Source organism: Peromyscus leucopus, chromosome X, assembly GCF_004664715.2.
Source record: "Peromyscus leucopus breed LL Stock chromosome X, UCI_PerLeu_2.1, whole genome shotgun sequence".
Taxonomy (NCBI): domain Eukaryota; kingdom Metazoa; phylum Chordata; class Mammalia; order Rodentia; family Cricetidae; genus Peromyscus; species Peromyscus leucopus.
Window position 1 is genome coordinate 12,405,599 of NC_051083.1, and position 15,804 is coordinate 12,421,402.

Below are 15,804 nucleotides of genomic sequence, written 5' to 3' on the forward strand. Positions count from 1 at the left end.
CACCACCACCCAGCTCAAACATTTTTTTATTATTTATTTATTTTTATTTTTGAGACAGTGTCTCACATAACCTAGGCCTATCTCAGAACTACTATGTAGCTGAGACAGGCTTTAAATTCCTGATGTTCCTTCCTCTAATTCTCAACTGCTGGGGTTATAGATATGAGCCACCATGTCCAACTTAGAATCTTTAAAATATTTTTAAGATTCCATGGAATAAAAACCAGTTTCAGAGATAAAAACGCAAATTGCCAAGCCAAACATTGTGGTATCCCTGTAACCTTTAATACCAGACTTAGGAATTTGAGGCAGAAGGATTGCCATGAGTACCACATGTACGTGGTCAATCAGAGGTATATAGCAAATGTCCAGACTGTTAATGGAAAGAGAAAGGTGAAGATTCTTCAGTGGGATGGTGCGTGTCTCTGTGTGTGTGTTTCTAGCATCTTCTTTCTTTTGCCACTTCTGGTTTCTATTTTTTGTGTGTGGTTTTTTGTTTCGTTTCATTTCGTTTCGTTTCGTTTCGTTTTGTTTTGTTTTGTACAACAAGGTCTTAAGTAGCCCAGCCTACAGTTCTCTGTGTAGTCAAGGATGACCTCACATTTCTGATCTTTCAGTATCTACCAAGTGCTGGGATTCTAGGCATATATAACCATTCCTGTTTTTATGTAGTGCTAGGGATAGAACCAAGGACTTTGAGCATGCTTAGCAACTTGACTAAGTGACATCCCAAATCCTTGGTTTTGTAAAAATTCATTATCAAGTAATTTTTTTTTTTTTGGTTCTTCGAGACAGGGTTTCTCTGTGTAGCTTTGCGCCTTTCCTGGAACTCGCTCTCTAGACCAGGATGGCCTCGAACTCATAAAGATCCGCCTGGCTCTGCCTCCCGAGTGCTGGGATTAAAGGCGTGCGCCACCAACACCCGGCCAGTAATTTTTTTTTTATTAACACTGCATGATTTTCATGTCAGTAGATAGACTTATGTATGAGCTGGTTTTTGTTTTTGTTTTGTTTTGTTTTTTTCAAGACAGTTTTTCTGTGTGTAATAATCCTAGCTGTCCTGGAACTTTGTAGATCAGGCTGGCCTTGAATTCAGAGATCCGCCTGCCTCTGCCTCCTAAGTGCTAGAATTAAAGGTGTGCGCCACCACTGCCCAACTATTTAGGATTTTAAATGTAGCATTGAGCTTGTTTTTCACTTGTACCATGTCTAGTTGAGCTGATATAACTAATCAGAGAGAGAGAGAGAGAGAGAGAGAGAGAGAGAGAGAGAGAGAGAGAGAGAGTGTGAGTGAATTTGGGGAGAGTATGTGTTTCTTAATTGCTCATCTGTTTTTCTTTTAATAACATTAGTAGACATAACTACCTCAAAAATTTTTGATTGGCATGGATATCCATTTTAACTCTTGCCCAAAATGAAGCAAATGATGATATATTTTTAATGTTAATCTTAATTCCTTCAATTGATCCTTTAATGTTTTGATTAAATGTTAGATGAAAAATGATTTCCAGGACTATGGAGGCAGAGACATTGAGATCTATGAGTTTGAGGCCAGTCTGATCTACATAGTGAATTGCAGGCCCACCAGGCTACATGGTCAGAACATGTCTCCTAAACAAAAACCAAACAAAAACAACAACAACAACAAAACCCCTCATTTCACTTTTGGGTGAGCTGGCAGGCTCTCTTTAAGATATAATATATAATACACTTGATCTCAGCCCCCCCCCCCAAAATCCAGATGTAATATATTCTGACACAGTTTCAATGCACATGGTTAGCACACATTTGTACCACATGTAGTTCGTGCGAGAGCACTTTCCCCAAACTGACCTATGCCCTATGTTCTCAGCAATTTGGCCGTTTTTGGCATTGCTGTATTGCTGGGAAAGTCCTTGTTTTGTGTTGCTTAGCTCATTGTGCATCAGTAAGAGTCAGAACTGGAGCTTTATCTCTTTTTCACATATTTAATGGTATGTTATCCTAGCCACAAGGATAGTCACATGCAAGCACCCACACGAGCACCATAGCAAACTCATCAAAATAAACTCCAGTGTCTGACTTGAAAAAGAGGGAGGGAAGAGGGCAGTTAATGTCAGACACTTTACACATACTTTTTATAAAACGTGGGGCTGATGAGAGAAGAAATAAGATTTTATGCTTGTTTCTTGTTTTGTTTTATGAACACTTCAAATTATTTTTATTTCATTTTTGAGATTATAATATGCCTTCCTCCAAACCCTCCCATTTACTCCTCCCTACTATCTTTCAAATTCCTTGTATTTTTTTCACTAATTGTTATTGTATGCATATATGTATATGTATATACATATGTATTCCTAAGTATAACAGTAAGTCCATATACTTTTACATGTATGTATATTTTCAGGGCTGACTGGCACTAAACAACTGATGTGATCTTCCTACTTTATAGTGTTTTTGTGTGTGTATCTCCCGAGACAGGGTTTCTCTTTGTATCCCCGGCTGTCCTGGAACTCACTCTGTAGACCAGGCTGGCCTCAGACTCAGAGAGATCCACCTGCCTCTGCCTCCTGAGTACTGGGATTAAAGGCATGTGCCACCACTGCCCAGCTCACTTTAGGTTTCTTTTCAAAGATGTTGGGTTTAGTTTGGGTTGTCTTTAAGCATCGGGGATCTGCCATTCCATATGATAAACTAAGCTACTATCTTAGGCTTATAGTTCATATTTCCTCCAAAAAAAATCAAATTATTCACAGTGCAGCTTAAATTTCTTATTGTAGAAGTAGAATTAGCAGCCAAATACAGAACCGTAGAAATAACTCATTGCTTTGATCATGTTTGCATGGACTAAATTTCAGTTATTCTTTAGTGCTGCTTAATTTATAAATCTCTGGCATATAGTTATCCCAAAAAATTATGATTTTATGATGTGGATTATCTTTTAAATGAAGGTTTTGGCTTGGACAACAGCGCTGCAAACAATCTATAAAACATCTGCCTACAATAACCACTGAAACATTGCAGCTTTCCAACTATTCAACGCATCCCATTGGAAACCTTTCCAAGAATAAACTCTTTATTAAACTTACCCGTCTTCCACAGTACTACATTGTAAGTATGCCAAGCATGATTGGGAGTGAACAAGTTCAGTAAGTCTGGATGTATTCAGAAAGCTGTCTTGTCTAATTTCATTTGCAAATGAATTTTACTGAGTGTCTGACATTCATATAGGGATTTTAAACCCAGGGGATAAGAATGGAGGCATAAAAGTAGTCAGGTCTCTACTGGGAAATGTAAGGTAGCTTCCATCTCTCACCCTACTGCCTCTGCCTTATGAGGCCTAGGTTGTTGGGGAGGCTTTGTTCATGCTAGACAAGAAAGGCTTAGTTTCTGATTGGAATTAAGCATCTCTTTGGTTAAATGCAAACAGTTGAGTGCAATTAACTATAACTATTATGAAGATTCGGAGTTTGCTGTCAGCCATACTTGCTTGGTTTTAGTTGAATGTGAATTTGTGTAAATATAGGCTGGCTAAAGTAGCCTTGTTTTCTTTGTTGATGGCATGTTCCTTTCAGTGACTATGAGATCCTCTTTCTTTCTTTCTTTCTTTCTTTCTTTCTTTCTTTCTTTCTTTCTTTCTTTCTTTCTTTCTTTCTTTCTTCTTTCTTTCTTTCTTCCTTCCTTCCTTCCTTCCTTCCTTCCTTCCTTCCTTCCTTCCTTCCTTCCTTCCTTCCTTCCTTCCTTCCTTCCTTTCTTTCTTCTCTCTCTCTCTCTCTCTCTCTCTCTCTCTCTCTCTCTCTCTCTTCTTTTTTTTTGGTTCTTCGAGACAGGGTTTCTTGTGTAGTTTTGGTGCCTGTCCTGGAGTTTGCTCTGTAGACCAGGCTGGCCTTGCTTTCAACCAGAAATTAAAATTTTCAAACACTTTAGATTTTTATCACAAATATTTATTTTTTTGTACACTGAAACTTCATTAAGTATGGAAATGTATTTATGGTAAATTCTCAAAAATAATTCTAACCAATTCAAAGAACTCAAAAAAATTAGAAAATGAAGATATGAAAACTACAAGATCTCAAAAATCTAGGAAGAATGAAACTATGAGATCCTTCCTGGTTGGAAGGAATAGGAATGAATTTTTAAAATTTTCAGTTGTACCTTTTAAACATACTGTCTTAAATTGATACCAGGTGCCTGCTGAGCTATTAATGTAATAGGTTAATGAGTCTATTGCTGACATGGATTTGATCATTTTATGAATTTTAAAACATAGAATATGGAAGTAGATTTGACATGTAGTGAAGAGCTATGGTTTCAGTTCTTGGTGAGTTGCTTCCTACATGTGGAGTGATGGTGAATAACTAACCTGTGAATATCCATAGAGCTTTGTGCTTAGCTACACCCAAAATAAGTATATATAGTTTAACTTCTGGCCTTATTTAGCATCAATGAATAGCTAGCTTTTAGTGTCAGTGTCCCGGTAGGAAAACAAAAATTGGTTTTAGATCAAACCTGACTTGTAGGTTACTCTACTTCCATTAGATTTCTAGTCACTTAGGAATGCTGTATTCATAAAATAGAAAAGTAACTACTGCCATGGCCATTAAGAATAGGAAAGGACTGATAATGGTACACGCCTTTAATCCCAGCATTCGGGAGGCAGAGCCAGGCAGATCTCTGTGAGTTCGAGGCCAGCCTGGGCTACAGAGTGAGATCCAGGACAGGCACCAAAGCTACACAGAGAAACACTGTCTTGAAAAAACAAAAAACAAACAAAAAAAGATTTTCTTTTTTCATCTTTCTTTTTGTTGGGCACTATAGCTGGAGTTTTCTCCAGTCCTCCCCAGCACCATGGACACCACAACCACTTATAAAATAATCACTCAGAAACTTATATTAAACTGCTGGTCCATTAGCTCAGGCCTACCACTGACTAACTCTTACACTTAACTCAGCCCATTTCTGTTAATCTACATGTCGCCACATGTTCTGTGGCTTTACCTGTTTCCTTTACATGTTGTTCCCTGGACGGCAGGCTGGTGTCTCCCCCAGCTTCCACCTCCCAGCCACTCTTCTCTGTTTGTCCCGCCTATCCTTTACTTCCTGCCTGGCTACTGGCCAATCAGTGTTTTATTTATGAGTCAATCATAGCAACGTATATTCACAACATACAGGACATCCCCCAGCAGGTCACCTCTCTTGTGATATAATTATGTACTATGAAAATCTGTGCTTTTTACTATATGAGGTTTGTTATTATATGGGTGCTGCTGGGGATGGAGTCCAGGTCTTACACATGCTAGACAAGCGATTCATCACTGAGCCCTTCTTTTTTACTTTTTGAGACAATGCTTCACTAACTTGAACAAGGTAGCTTTAAACACAACTCTGTAGCAAGGCAGGCCTTGAACTTTTGTGCGTTTTTAATGTTGATGGTTGCCTATATGTATGTTTGTGCACCACATGTGTATAGAAGCCAGAAGAGGAGGTATGATCATCTGGGTCTGGAGTTATAGACAGTTGTGAGCCACCATGTGGGTGCTAGGAATTGAACCCAGGTTCTCTGGAAGAGCAGCCAGTGCTCCTAATTCTAGTTATCTTTTGATCCTCAGGCCTTATACTTGTAATTTTCCTGCCCTAGCCTCCCAAATACCTGGGATTAAAGGCCTGATCCACCAGGCCGACGTCAAACTTTATTTTTTGTACATCATAGATTTTGGTAAATGCATAGTTGTACCCTCTGTTTTGGTAAGGATATAGATTTATCATGCCACTAAATGTCCTCATGCTCTGTCTTTTTTTAACTAGATCTTGATTTTCTAAGCTGCCATATAGAGGAATGCCTATACAGTTTAAGTTCTAGGGGAAAAAAAAAACAGTGTCATCTTGGGCAAGAAACTCCATTTTTTTTAATGTCCTTCTTACTTCTTGTAATCTCAACCTGTACTCTTGTACTCTTAACCTTCTTTTTCCATTGCTGTTTTAGAAGGCAGATCGTATACCAACAAGAATGGTTTTCTAAAAATACTGTGATTGATTTTTTTGTTATAAATCTGATATAGATGTCTTTTTAAAAAATAATTCCAAACTCCACTTGATATAAGATGGAAAATGTACAATGGTTCTTACTCTCCTGGGTCTCACTTCTTTCTGATTTGGACCATTTTAGGTTGTGGAAATGCTTGAGGTTCCCAATAAGCCCACACAACTATCGTACAAGTATTACTTCTTGTCTGTGAGTACTGCAGATCGTGAAGACAGCCCTGTCATGGCACTGCTTCTGCAGCAATTCAAGGACAACATCCAGGACTTGATGTCCTATACAAAGACTGGGAAACAGATCAAAGCTGGTACCAAGCACAAGGTATGCTCACATAGAAGGTAGAAGTTATTTCTATTCATGTTTTTGCAACTCCCATCCCATTTTATTTTATTTAAATTTTTTTTCTTACTACTATTTTGGTTTTTCGAGACACAATTTCTCTGTGTGGCCCCAGCTTTCTGGGAGAACCAGCTCTGTAGACCAGGCTAGACTCCAGTTTTAGAGCTCTGCCTGCCTCTGCCTCCTGGGTGCTAGGATTAAAGGCGTGCGCCACCGTGCCTGGTTGCCTCTTTTATTTTTGAGATATGATCTTCCTGTGTAGCTTTAGCTGGTCTGTTTCTTGTTATGTTACTAATTCTGGCTTCTGAGTTGACATCTTCCAGCATCTGCCTCCCAAGTGCTAGTTATACAGGCATATGATACCAAACTTAATTTTATTATTTTTATACAGAAGATAATGAAATGTTCTTTTTAACGTATAGGGTAGCAGTGAAATAGTTGCCCATATTTTCTTAAAAATACTTCTTCCTTTTTTGAGGGTAGAGTGGTCGTGTTAGAAGTGGAACTCAGGGCTGTGTGCACTCTAGGCAAGTACTCTTCCACTGAGCTACATCTGCAACCCTCCCTCCCCCCGTTTTGGACAGGTTTTTGTCATGTTACCTTTCTTTGTAGCCCAGGCTGGCCTCAAATTCAAAATCCTTCTGTTTCTGCTTCCTGAGTCCTAGAATTGCAGGTGCATACTATCACATTTAACCAAATGCTTTTGTTTTAATTGATACTTTCCCACAAAAGAACTCGCTAAACATAAACTATTTACTAATTACTCCATTGCTTGTGTCTGGGTCATGATTTGCTCAATATGCCTCTGCTGATAGGTCACATTTGTTGGGGTTAACTCTGAGCTTTGTCATCGAGCTTCCATTGCCTTGGTGAATTGCATCACGAAATGTTTTACACAGTTTTTTTTAAAAAATTTTAATTTCTAGTTGTCTGATGACCCATGTCCAGTAGAATGCAAGAAAGCCAAACGATCAGGAGAAATGTGTGCCTTCAATAAAGTTCTAGCTCATTTTGTCGCTATGTGTGACACCAACATGCCATTTGTAGGACTTCGATTGGAGGTAAGTTGGGAATTTCAAGTGTTCATTGACGTTACATGACTAGAGCAGGGAACTGGTCTCGAGTCCACACGAGCTCTTTTGTCTCCCATTCCATCGCCTGGTGTTCTCTTCCTTAGGTAATTAACAACTAATGTCTTCTACTTCATAGTAGGAATATTGGTTAAGTCTACCAGAAATGACTGTTTAATAAAGCCTGTCTCTTTGTTGAGTTGGTAAAGTAATACATGTCGTTTGAGTACTAATATTGGACTTATTTCTAGAAGTAAATCAGAAAAATATTAAGCTAAGTGTTTACTTTGGTGTTATGGAAGAAGCAGTTGGCTGATGCAGAGTTAATGTCTTCTAAGAATATCGTGTTGTAGCCGGGCGGTGGGGCACGCCTTTAATCCCAGCACTTGGGAGGCAGAGGCAGGTGGATCTCTGTGAGTTCGAGGCCAGCCTAGTCTACACAGGCTGCAAAGTTACACAGAGAAACCCTGTCTCGAAAAAAACAAAAAAGAAAGAAAGAAAGAAAGAAAGAAAGAAAGAAAGAAAGAAAGAAAGAAAGAAAGAAAGAAAGAAAGAAAGAAAGAAAGAAAGAAAATATGGTGTTGCAGGGACTGAAGAGATGACTAAGCAGTTAAGAGCTCTGGCTACTCTTACAGAGGACCTGGGTTTGATTCCCAGCACACATAGAGCAGCTCACCACTGTCTGTGACTTCAGCTCCAGGGTATCTGACACCTTCATACAGACATGCATGCAGGCAAAATAACAATGCACATAAAATATCATAAAAAAAGAATATAGTGTTGTGATATCTACTATGATCTCCAAATATGAACATAAAGGGAGGTAACCACTCTGCTTTTGTTTTATTTTGTATTTTGAAAACAGTCTCATGTAGTGTAGGCTGGACGTGAACTTGCTATGTAGCTAAGATAGACTTTAATTTCTTGTGTTTTTGCTTCTACTTTCCTGTGCCAGGATTACAATCATATACCAGTGTGCCTGTTGCAACTCCATTTTTTCTTTTATTATTATTAGTTTGTGTGTGTGTGTATATGTGCACATTGGTGTTTTGATTGCATGTATATATGTGTGAAGGTGTTCGATCCCCTGGAATTGGAGTTACAGACAGTTGTTAGCTCCCATTTGGGTGCTGGGAATTGAGCCTGTGTCCTTAGGAAAAGCAGCCAGTGCTCTTAAATGCTGAGCCATCTCCATCCTGAAGCTCCATGTTTTTCAATCTGTGTTTTTTGTGTTTCCAAAAGAAGAGATTTGCAGAGGATGGCAACTAGCCACAGCTCCTAAATTATATGAAACACTCCCCATGTTTCAAATCTACTTAGTATGTTCTCCTCTCTTTCATCTTCTCATTTGAATTGATTATAGGAGTATCGCCCAGTTATTACTTGGTGGTGGGAAGAGATGATTCTGAGGCAGTGTAATGCATTGCTGTCCTCCTCTATGTGCATGTGCCAGAACTGGCAGAAATACAGTGTTTGCAGGTGCACGTGGGACCCATGCTTGTGCACAGATGTCTTTGTCCTCTTCCTCTGTGTTCCATACATGCTTTACCCATGGGAACTTCCTACAGTCTTTGCTTGAATTTAGTCAAGCTCTTAAAAACTTAACTACAGTCTCTCATTCAAAATGGTAGATATGTTAAAACAAAGCCAAGCAAATTTCCCACTCTTAATAATGTGCTGTAAATAAGTACATGTAATCTTCCTAGCAGTGTAATGACTAGAAAGTCATTTTTAAAACTCTTCCTCACTTTACTTTTGAGTCCGAACTTCTACTATCTATTTGGTCATTAGCTAGCTTTCTAAACTTCCGTTCTTCCCGGTCCTCAAAGTAGGGCTAGACAAACATTGAAATCATTGTTGGAACAGTGTATGTAAAAGTCCCATCATAGAAGACTTATCTTTGTTTTCTGAGGTTAAGCATTTCTTTGCTCGATCAGGGGACCTTCTGTCATGCCTTCCTGTCTTGGCGCTCCACTAAATGAGTTTCAGACTGCATTTGCCTGACTTAAGTTTCATTTGGAACAAACAGTCGAATCACAAATAAAACCAATCTTAGTTTTTAGTTGCTTCATTTGGAACCACTTGAACTGATTCTGGATTACTTTAGCTTGTAGCATTTTGAAGGTTTGTGTACTGTGGAGAGTTTCTTTGAGCTAGAGTCCGGTGCTCCTTTGCCTTGCAATTGCCTTACTATAGTTTCCCTGGAAGTCTAATGATAAGAACAGTGCTCATGCCTGATAAATTGTCACTTTGAGAAGGACTGACATTAGAACAGATGGGATGACAATAGATTAAGATGCAGGGAAAAACTGGTTGATTTTGTCAAATTAACAGTTTACTACTCCTGTGCCTTTTCTCTTTCCAGTTGTCCAACCTGGAGATCCCACATCAGGGAGTGCAAGTGGAAGGGGATGGCTTCAGCCATGCGATTCGCCTATTAAAGTAAGCCCTGGTCTGTGTCTAACATGGCGCCACACCGTGCACCCACCCCGAAGAACAAGTTCTCTCCTGTGCAACAGCATAAAGCAGAGCTCACACCTGTATGTGGGATGGATCTCTAGGCAGAATGCCTGAGGTCTAGGGGAGGTGCTCTTCAGCCTGTTGTTGAGTGGCATTCCAGCACCATCTACACTTGAGGGCATCATTCCTCTGCATCTCTTCCATTTGTCAAACGTAATGGTTTTCAGGCTTGAGTTTTCTAAGGCCCCTGGGATGCATTGGATTCGCATAGCACGGAGAAGTGGGCTAGTTCGGAAGTCGAGATGGAAATCCCTGAGACAGTGCCAGTTGTACTCAGACCGAGAGTGGGGAGAGTTAGACAGAGGCCAGGGGCATGGAAGTAGAGCAGAGGTCTAACTGGACGAGAGACTTGCTCATGGGAATGCTTGGAAGGAAGGAAGGAAGGAAGACAAAGCTCAGCATGCTGGACCTGAATGTTGAGCAAGGCAGGAGATAAGGAGAGAGGAACACGGTAGTAGTTTTATCAGATTCCTTTAGGAGGGATCTGGTTTTATTTTCTCTACTCATGTAATCATACTGACATGACCAAAGTTGACCCTGTCTCAAAAATCTAGCACTAGCAGCAAAAACTAAAAATGACATGGGATGTAGTTGAGAACTAGAATTGATAGGAGTCTTATCCTTACCTTAGTTCTCACTTGGAAATGTGCAGGCAGGTTCTGTGCTTTCATTTTCTAACCAGATGGATCTGATAAAAAAAAATTCTACCTAATGTGAAAAGAAGATGTGTCTGCATTTATAATCTCAAACTGGAGATGAAATGTCCATCTGAATTGGCTGCTTTAGAACTTCCCAAAGAATGGCTGAGCTATGAGTAGTAGGGTGGGCAAGTCCTCAGTACTCAAGATGAAGATCATTTATCCAACATTGACAATTTCTTCTTCTTCTTTTTTTTTTTTTTTTTTTTTTGAGACAGGGTTTCTCTGTGTAGCTTTGCGCCTTTCCTGAAACTCACTTGGTAGCCCAGGCTGGCCTCGAACTCAAAGATATCTGCCTGGCTCTGCCTCCCAAATGCTGGGATTAAAGGCGTGCACCACCGCCTGGCTTCTTTTTTACTTTTTAGGGCAATAGTATAAGACAGATTCTCACTCTGTAGCCCAGGCTCGTCTTGAACATGGCGATCCTCCTCACTAAACTTCCCAATTCCTTGGATTATAGATATCATGAACCATTATGCCCAGGTAGAATATGCCTTTTCTATAATTATCTAAAATATAATTTTCCAAGTCATTAAAGTAGTAATGAAAGATATGCAAAAAAAAGAAAGGTATGCAAAACTGAGTTGTCCATGATACCAGGGATTGAACCTAAGGCATGCTGCACAAGACTTCTACCATCCAAGCTACAGCTTTATTTACATCTTAAAAAAGAAAAAAAAATTCTTAATGTGCTGCTGAACCTCATTCTCCTGAGAAACTAGAATCATATTTGGCTAACATTTTATTGTTGTTTCAAATGGAAAGTTCATTTGCTCGGTACACAAAATAGGTACAAGCACCATCATGACTAATGAATAAGTTGAATGTGGCTGGTGCATGCTTGTAATCCCTGCATGTACTAGGATGAGACAAGTGGAAAGTTGTGTATCCTTTCTCTCTCTCTCTCTCTCTTCTCTCTCTCTCTCTCTCTCCTCTCTCTCTCTCTCTCTCTCTCTCCCTCTCTCCCTCTCTCCCTCTCTCCCTCTCTCCCTCTCTCCCTCCCTCCCCCTCTCCCTCTCTCTCCCTTCCCCCTCCCTCCCTCTCTTTTCTCTCTTTCCCCACCCCCAACCCCCAGAGACTCTCACATCCCAAGGTGGACACAACTGTGCTATGTAGCTGAGGATGGTCTTGAACTGATCTTCCTTCTCCTACCTTGCAATTGCTTGGATTACCGATTTTTACCACTGTGCTGAGCTGAGAATAAAAGTTATCTTTGCCTACACAGTGAGTGTATGAAGGGTGTTACCCAAACTATACATCTAGGACGCCAGCAAAGATGGCCGCCAAGGGCCACATGTGCACAAAGTACTGCTGCAGAATGGTCCACTTTGCCTGCCAGCCCCTCTGTGCCTCGCCCCTGTCCTCATCTTTCTGATCTTTTTCTTCTTGGCTAGCTTTATAAAACTTTTAACAGCTGTACGTTATCTGATGGGTTTTTGGTTCCCGCCAGTAATTTCAAAACTCAGATAGCTAAGGCATGAGGATTGTTTGAAGTTCCAGGCCGGCCTGGACTATATAGAAAAACAAAGCAAAGCCAAAAGCTGACAGTTGAAGAGAAGCTGTGATGTCAGCTTTAGCTGAGAACATTGTGATACTACATTGGTTTTGTGCATATGGAAAATGAAAAATAAGTCTGTCTCTTGATGTTTTTCAATGACAGGTCAGTGCTTTTCAACTTGGAGGGGGGGCAATTTTGCCCTTTAAGAAACATGACGCTCGTTATCATTAACTAAGAAATGGGGTCAGAGGTGCTACTGGCATCTAGTAGGTCGAGGCCCTATGACCCAAGATAGCCCTCCACAACAAAGAATTCCCTGTCAAAAAGAATGCTGTTGCCAAAATTACAAGTCCTAGGCTAGGTATTTTGAATAGAGAACTGAAACAAATTTCTGGATTTCCTGTTGTATACATTTTAGTGTTTTTGCCTTGATATGAATAATTTTGAAATCTGAGAGCCACTCTTGAGTTGAGATACTATAAAATTGATATAGATATAGTACCTTGCTATTTTATCTAATACTGAAATAACAGCTACAATATATTACCTCATAATGTTGTATGATGAATAGTCTATAAAGCTATAGAAGGAAAATGGATAGGTGTTTTTAAGATGCCAAACCTACTACATTCCTTTTGTATATCTTACAAGATGTATGTTAAATGACTTAATACAAATCAAGCTTTATCACCAAGGTCAACTCTGCAAAGGAAGAAGATGCAAAGGGCATATAACCCAGACTTTGTTAGGGAATTGAAGGCCATGATTAAGATTTACTTTTGCTCCAAGTGGGAATTAACATATGCAGATTAGCCACATATGTATTTATCCCCTTTTTAAATCAGTGACCCATAAGGGAAGTTCTTCTATTGATTTTATAGTAGGAGAATTGAGACTCACTTGAATATGACTATTAGAATTAGTACGTCCTGACTCAAGAGTCCTTACTATTTGTACTTTGTCATCCTGTCTTCAAAAGTAAATTTACAAGTATTTTCATCCTCTCAGCTTTTTCTTGAGGATGTTGTAGATTTTCATTCTCTAGAATTAGAACCCTTTTTAAGCAACAAGATTGTAAACAAAGACAAACCTCACTTTAAAAGGTTAAAATGAGCGGGACGGTAGTGGTTCACACCTTTAATTCCAGCACCTGGGAGGCAGAGACAGGTGGATCTGAGTTTAAGGCCAGCCTGATCTACAGATCGAATTCCAGGACATATAGAACTGTACAGGTAAACCCTGTCTTGAGGAGGACAAGTTGAAATAAGAGTTCTAATATAGGTTGATGTGAACTGATATGGCTTAAATATTATCAATTACTAGAAATTACTTCCTTTCTTTATAGAAGGGATCTAGAAGCAGAGTTGGACCTGAAGCTATGATGTCATATCCTGTCACTTTGTACATCGTTCTTTGTCTTTGTGTGTAACGAACATTTCATATGCTCTCTCATCGCCAGAATTCCTCCCTGTAAGGGAGTAAATGAGCAAACTCAGAAGGCCCTGGACCGCTCTCTCCTTGATTGCACTTTCCGATTACAAGGTAGAAATAACCGCACATGGGTGGCAGAGTTAGTATTTGCAAATTGTCCGCTTAATGGCACTTCCACCAGGGAGCAAGGTGAGATCTTTCATAGACTGTTTTTGCATATTTCTAGAATTTTAAGGTGTTGATTACTACTAATCTTCTCTTTTGAATCCTATAGGGCCATCCCGGCATGTTTACCTGACATATGAAAATCTGTTATCTGAACCTGTTGGTGGTAGAAAAGTAGTTGAAATGTTTCTTAATGACTGGAGTAGCATTGCCAGATTATATGAATGTGTGTTAGAATTTGCTCGTTCCCTACCAGGTATGTGTAATCTTCCTTTGAAATTAAAAGTACCTTCTTTCTGTAACGAAAGTCAAACCTGTACATTGTTTAAAAAAAAAAAATAGTCAAAAGTATATCAATGAAAAATTGTCTCCTTTACCTCAGCATATAATTTCTTTTTTCCAGACAAAATAACTGTTAAGTTTCTTTTATTTCTAGAAATTTGGGCATATAAACAGACTTGTGAGTTACCAGACTGTGTTACCACAATATAGTACTCACTTACTGTGTATATGCGATCTAATAATTCACACTAGAGGTCGTGGGACCTGGGAGAATGGAGCTAATAAATGAGGCAGACTAAAGTCTCATGTAATAGTCAACTTTATTCAGAGCACCAGACAATTTATATTTTGAGGGTTAAGGAGAATGGCCAGCCTGATCTACATAGTGAGTTTCAGGACAGGCAGGGCTATGCTAGAGAGACACTGTTTCAGGGGGAAAAAAGTATACAATCATAAAGACCATCCACACATTGTGGACGAGCCGCACAAGGCAAAAACGTTCTTCCATAGAGGCCTATAAGCAAACAACAGTGGGCAGTTGTAATGAATAATCTGAAGTAAACTCACTCCTCTTTGCTACACCTGGGAGGGTCGCAGAAGCACATTCTGAGACCAGTTCTGTGTTTGCAAAGAAACTGAGGTCACAAGACTCTTTCTTGTTTTCTTCAAGTTTTCTCATGGGCACTCAGAATTGGCACACGACTCCTCACACGACTCAATTCTTGAACTGTATTCTAACACGAGCATATTTAAATTGTACAGTCACTTAGGAAGTAGGTATCCCCTACTTTACAGATGACAGAAACCTGTCTTAAAAACTGAAAGTCATAGAGCTAATAAGTGAGAGAGCTTTTATTGTGTCAATTAATTGCACAGGAGGCCAGGGCAGAAAAGGTGCTAGGCTATACTGGCCACTATGCTAGACTTTTTCAATGTCTTTCTTAACTTCTCTGTCCTGGCCTTTCATGTTTTCAATATATGCCTTTTACAGAAGAATTATAGCAGGCCTGATGATGTGTGCCTGTAATCACAGGAGGATCAGGAGCACATTGCCTCCAATTCCCTATGGAGCTAAGGTGACAAAGTCTAGTCCAAAGGAGATCTTAGCTCAACAAAGCTAGGCATATAATATGCCAAATACCCTCTTTTTCAAGCCTGCTTTTTCTAATTTTACATGTACTACTAATGCTTTTTTTTTGGTTTGTTTCTGCATAGACATACCTGCTCATCTGAATATTTTCTCAGAAGTTCGTGTTTATAATTATCGGAAACTTATCTTGTGTTATGGAACCACCAAAGGAAGCTCAGTAAGTCTATGGATTCAAACATGGAGGTTCCTTTCTTAGGTATCTTTTATAATTGAGAACTTAAGACAAATGAAAGCTACCAGGTATGGTGGTACATGCCTTTACGCAGGCACTCTGGAGGCTGGGGCAGGGCGATCTTGTATTCAAGACTTCCCTAGGCTACAGGTTGAGACTGTGCCTCAAGACGAAAAAAATGGAAAGAAAACTACCTTAAAAAGGGCTTAAGTCAAACCATAGATCCAAAATAGTAAATTTTAAATGCTTTGTTGAAATACAATTATGATATAATGCTTAATCCTTTGAAATTGAGGAAATAAATCATATCTTTAGAGTATATATGATCTTGATTTTAAAATAAGCACCTTTGATAGTATTTTTTCTTTCACTGATTTCAAATCAGTTGGGTTTCCTGACTGATTACTGTTAGGAAGAGTATTTATTAGTGGCTGTGAGAAATACAATATAACTTTGT

General features: G+C 39.4%; 1 protein-coding gene across 2 annotated transcripts in view; it reads left to right on the forward strand.

The window, feature by feature from the left end:
- The window catches only part of Med14 (mediator complex subunit 14), an 88,359-nt gene that overhangs the window by 45,997 nt on the left and 26,558 nt on the right, over nt 1-15,804 (forward strand). For both annotated transcript variants that reach the window (XM_028875927.2, XM_028875928.2), the window contains exons 13-19: nt 2,934-3,093; nt 6,149-6,343; nt 7,288-7,422; nt 9,797-9,873; nt 13,607-13,767; nt 13,853-13,999; nt 15,241-15,332. In XM_028875927.2, the coding sequence (XP_028731760.1) occupies nt 2,934-3,093; nt 6,149-6,343; nt 7,288-7,422; nt 9,797-9,873; nt 13,607-13,767; nt 13,853-13,999; nt 15,241-15,332 (967 nt within the window). The remainder of the gene's footprint in view (nt 1-2,933; nt 3,094-6,148; nt 6,344-7,287; nt 7,423-9,796; nt 9,874-13,606; nt 13,768-13,852; nt 14,000-15,240; nt 15,333-15,804) is intronic.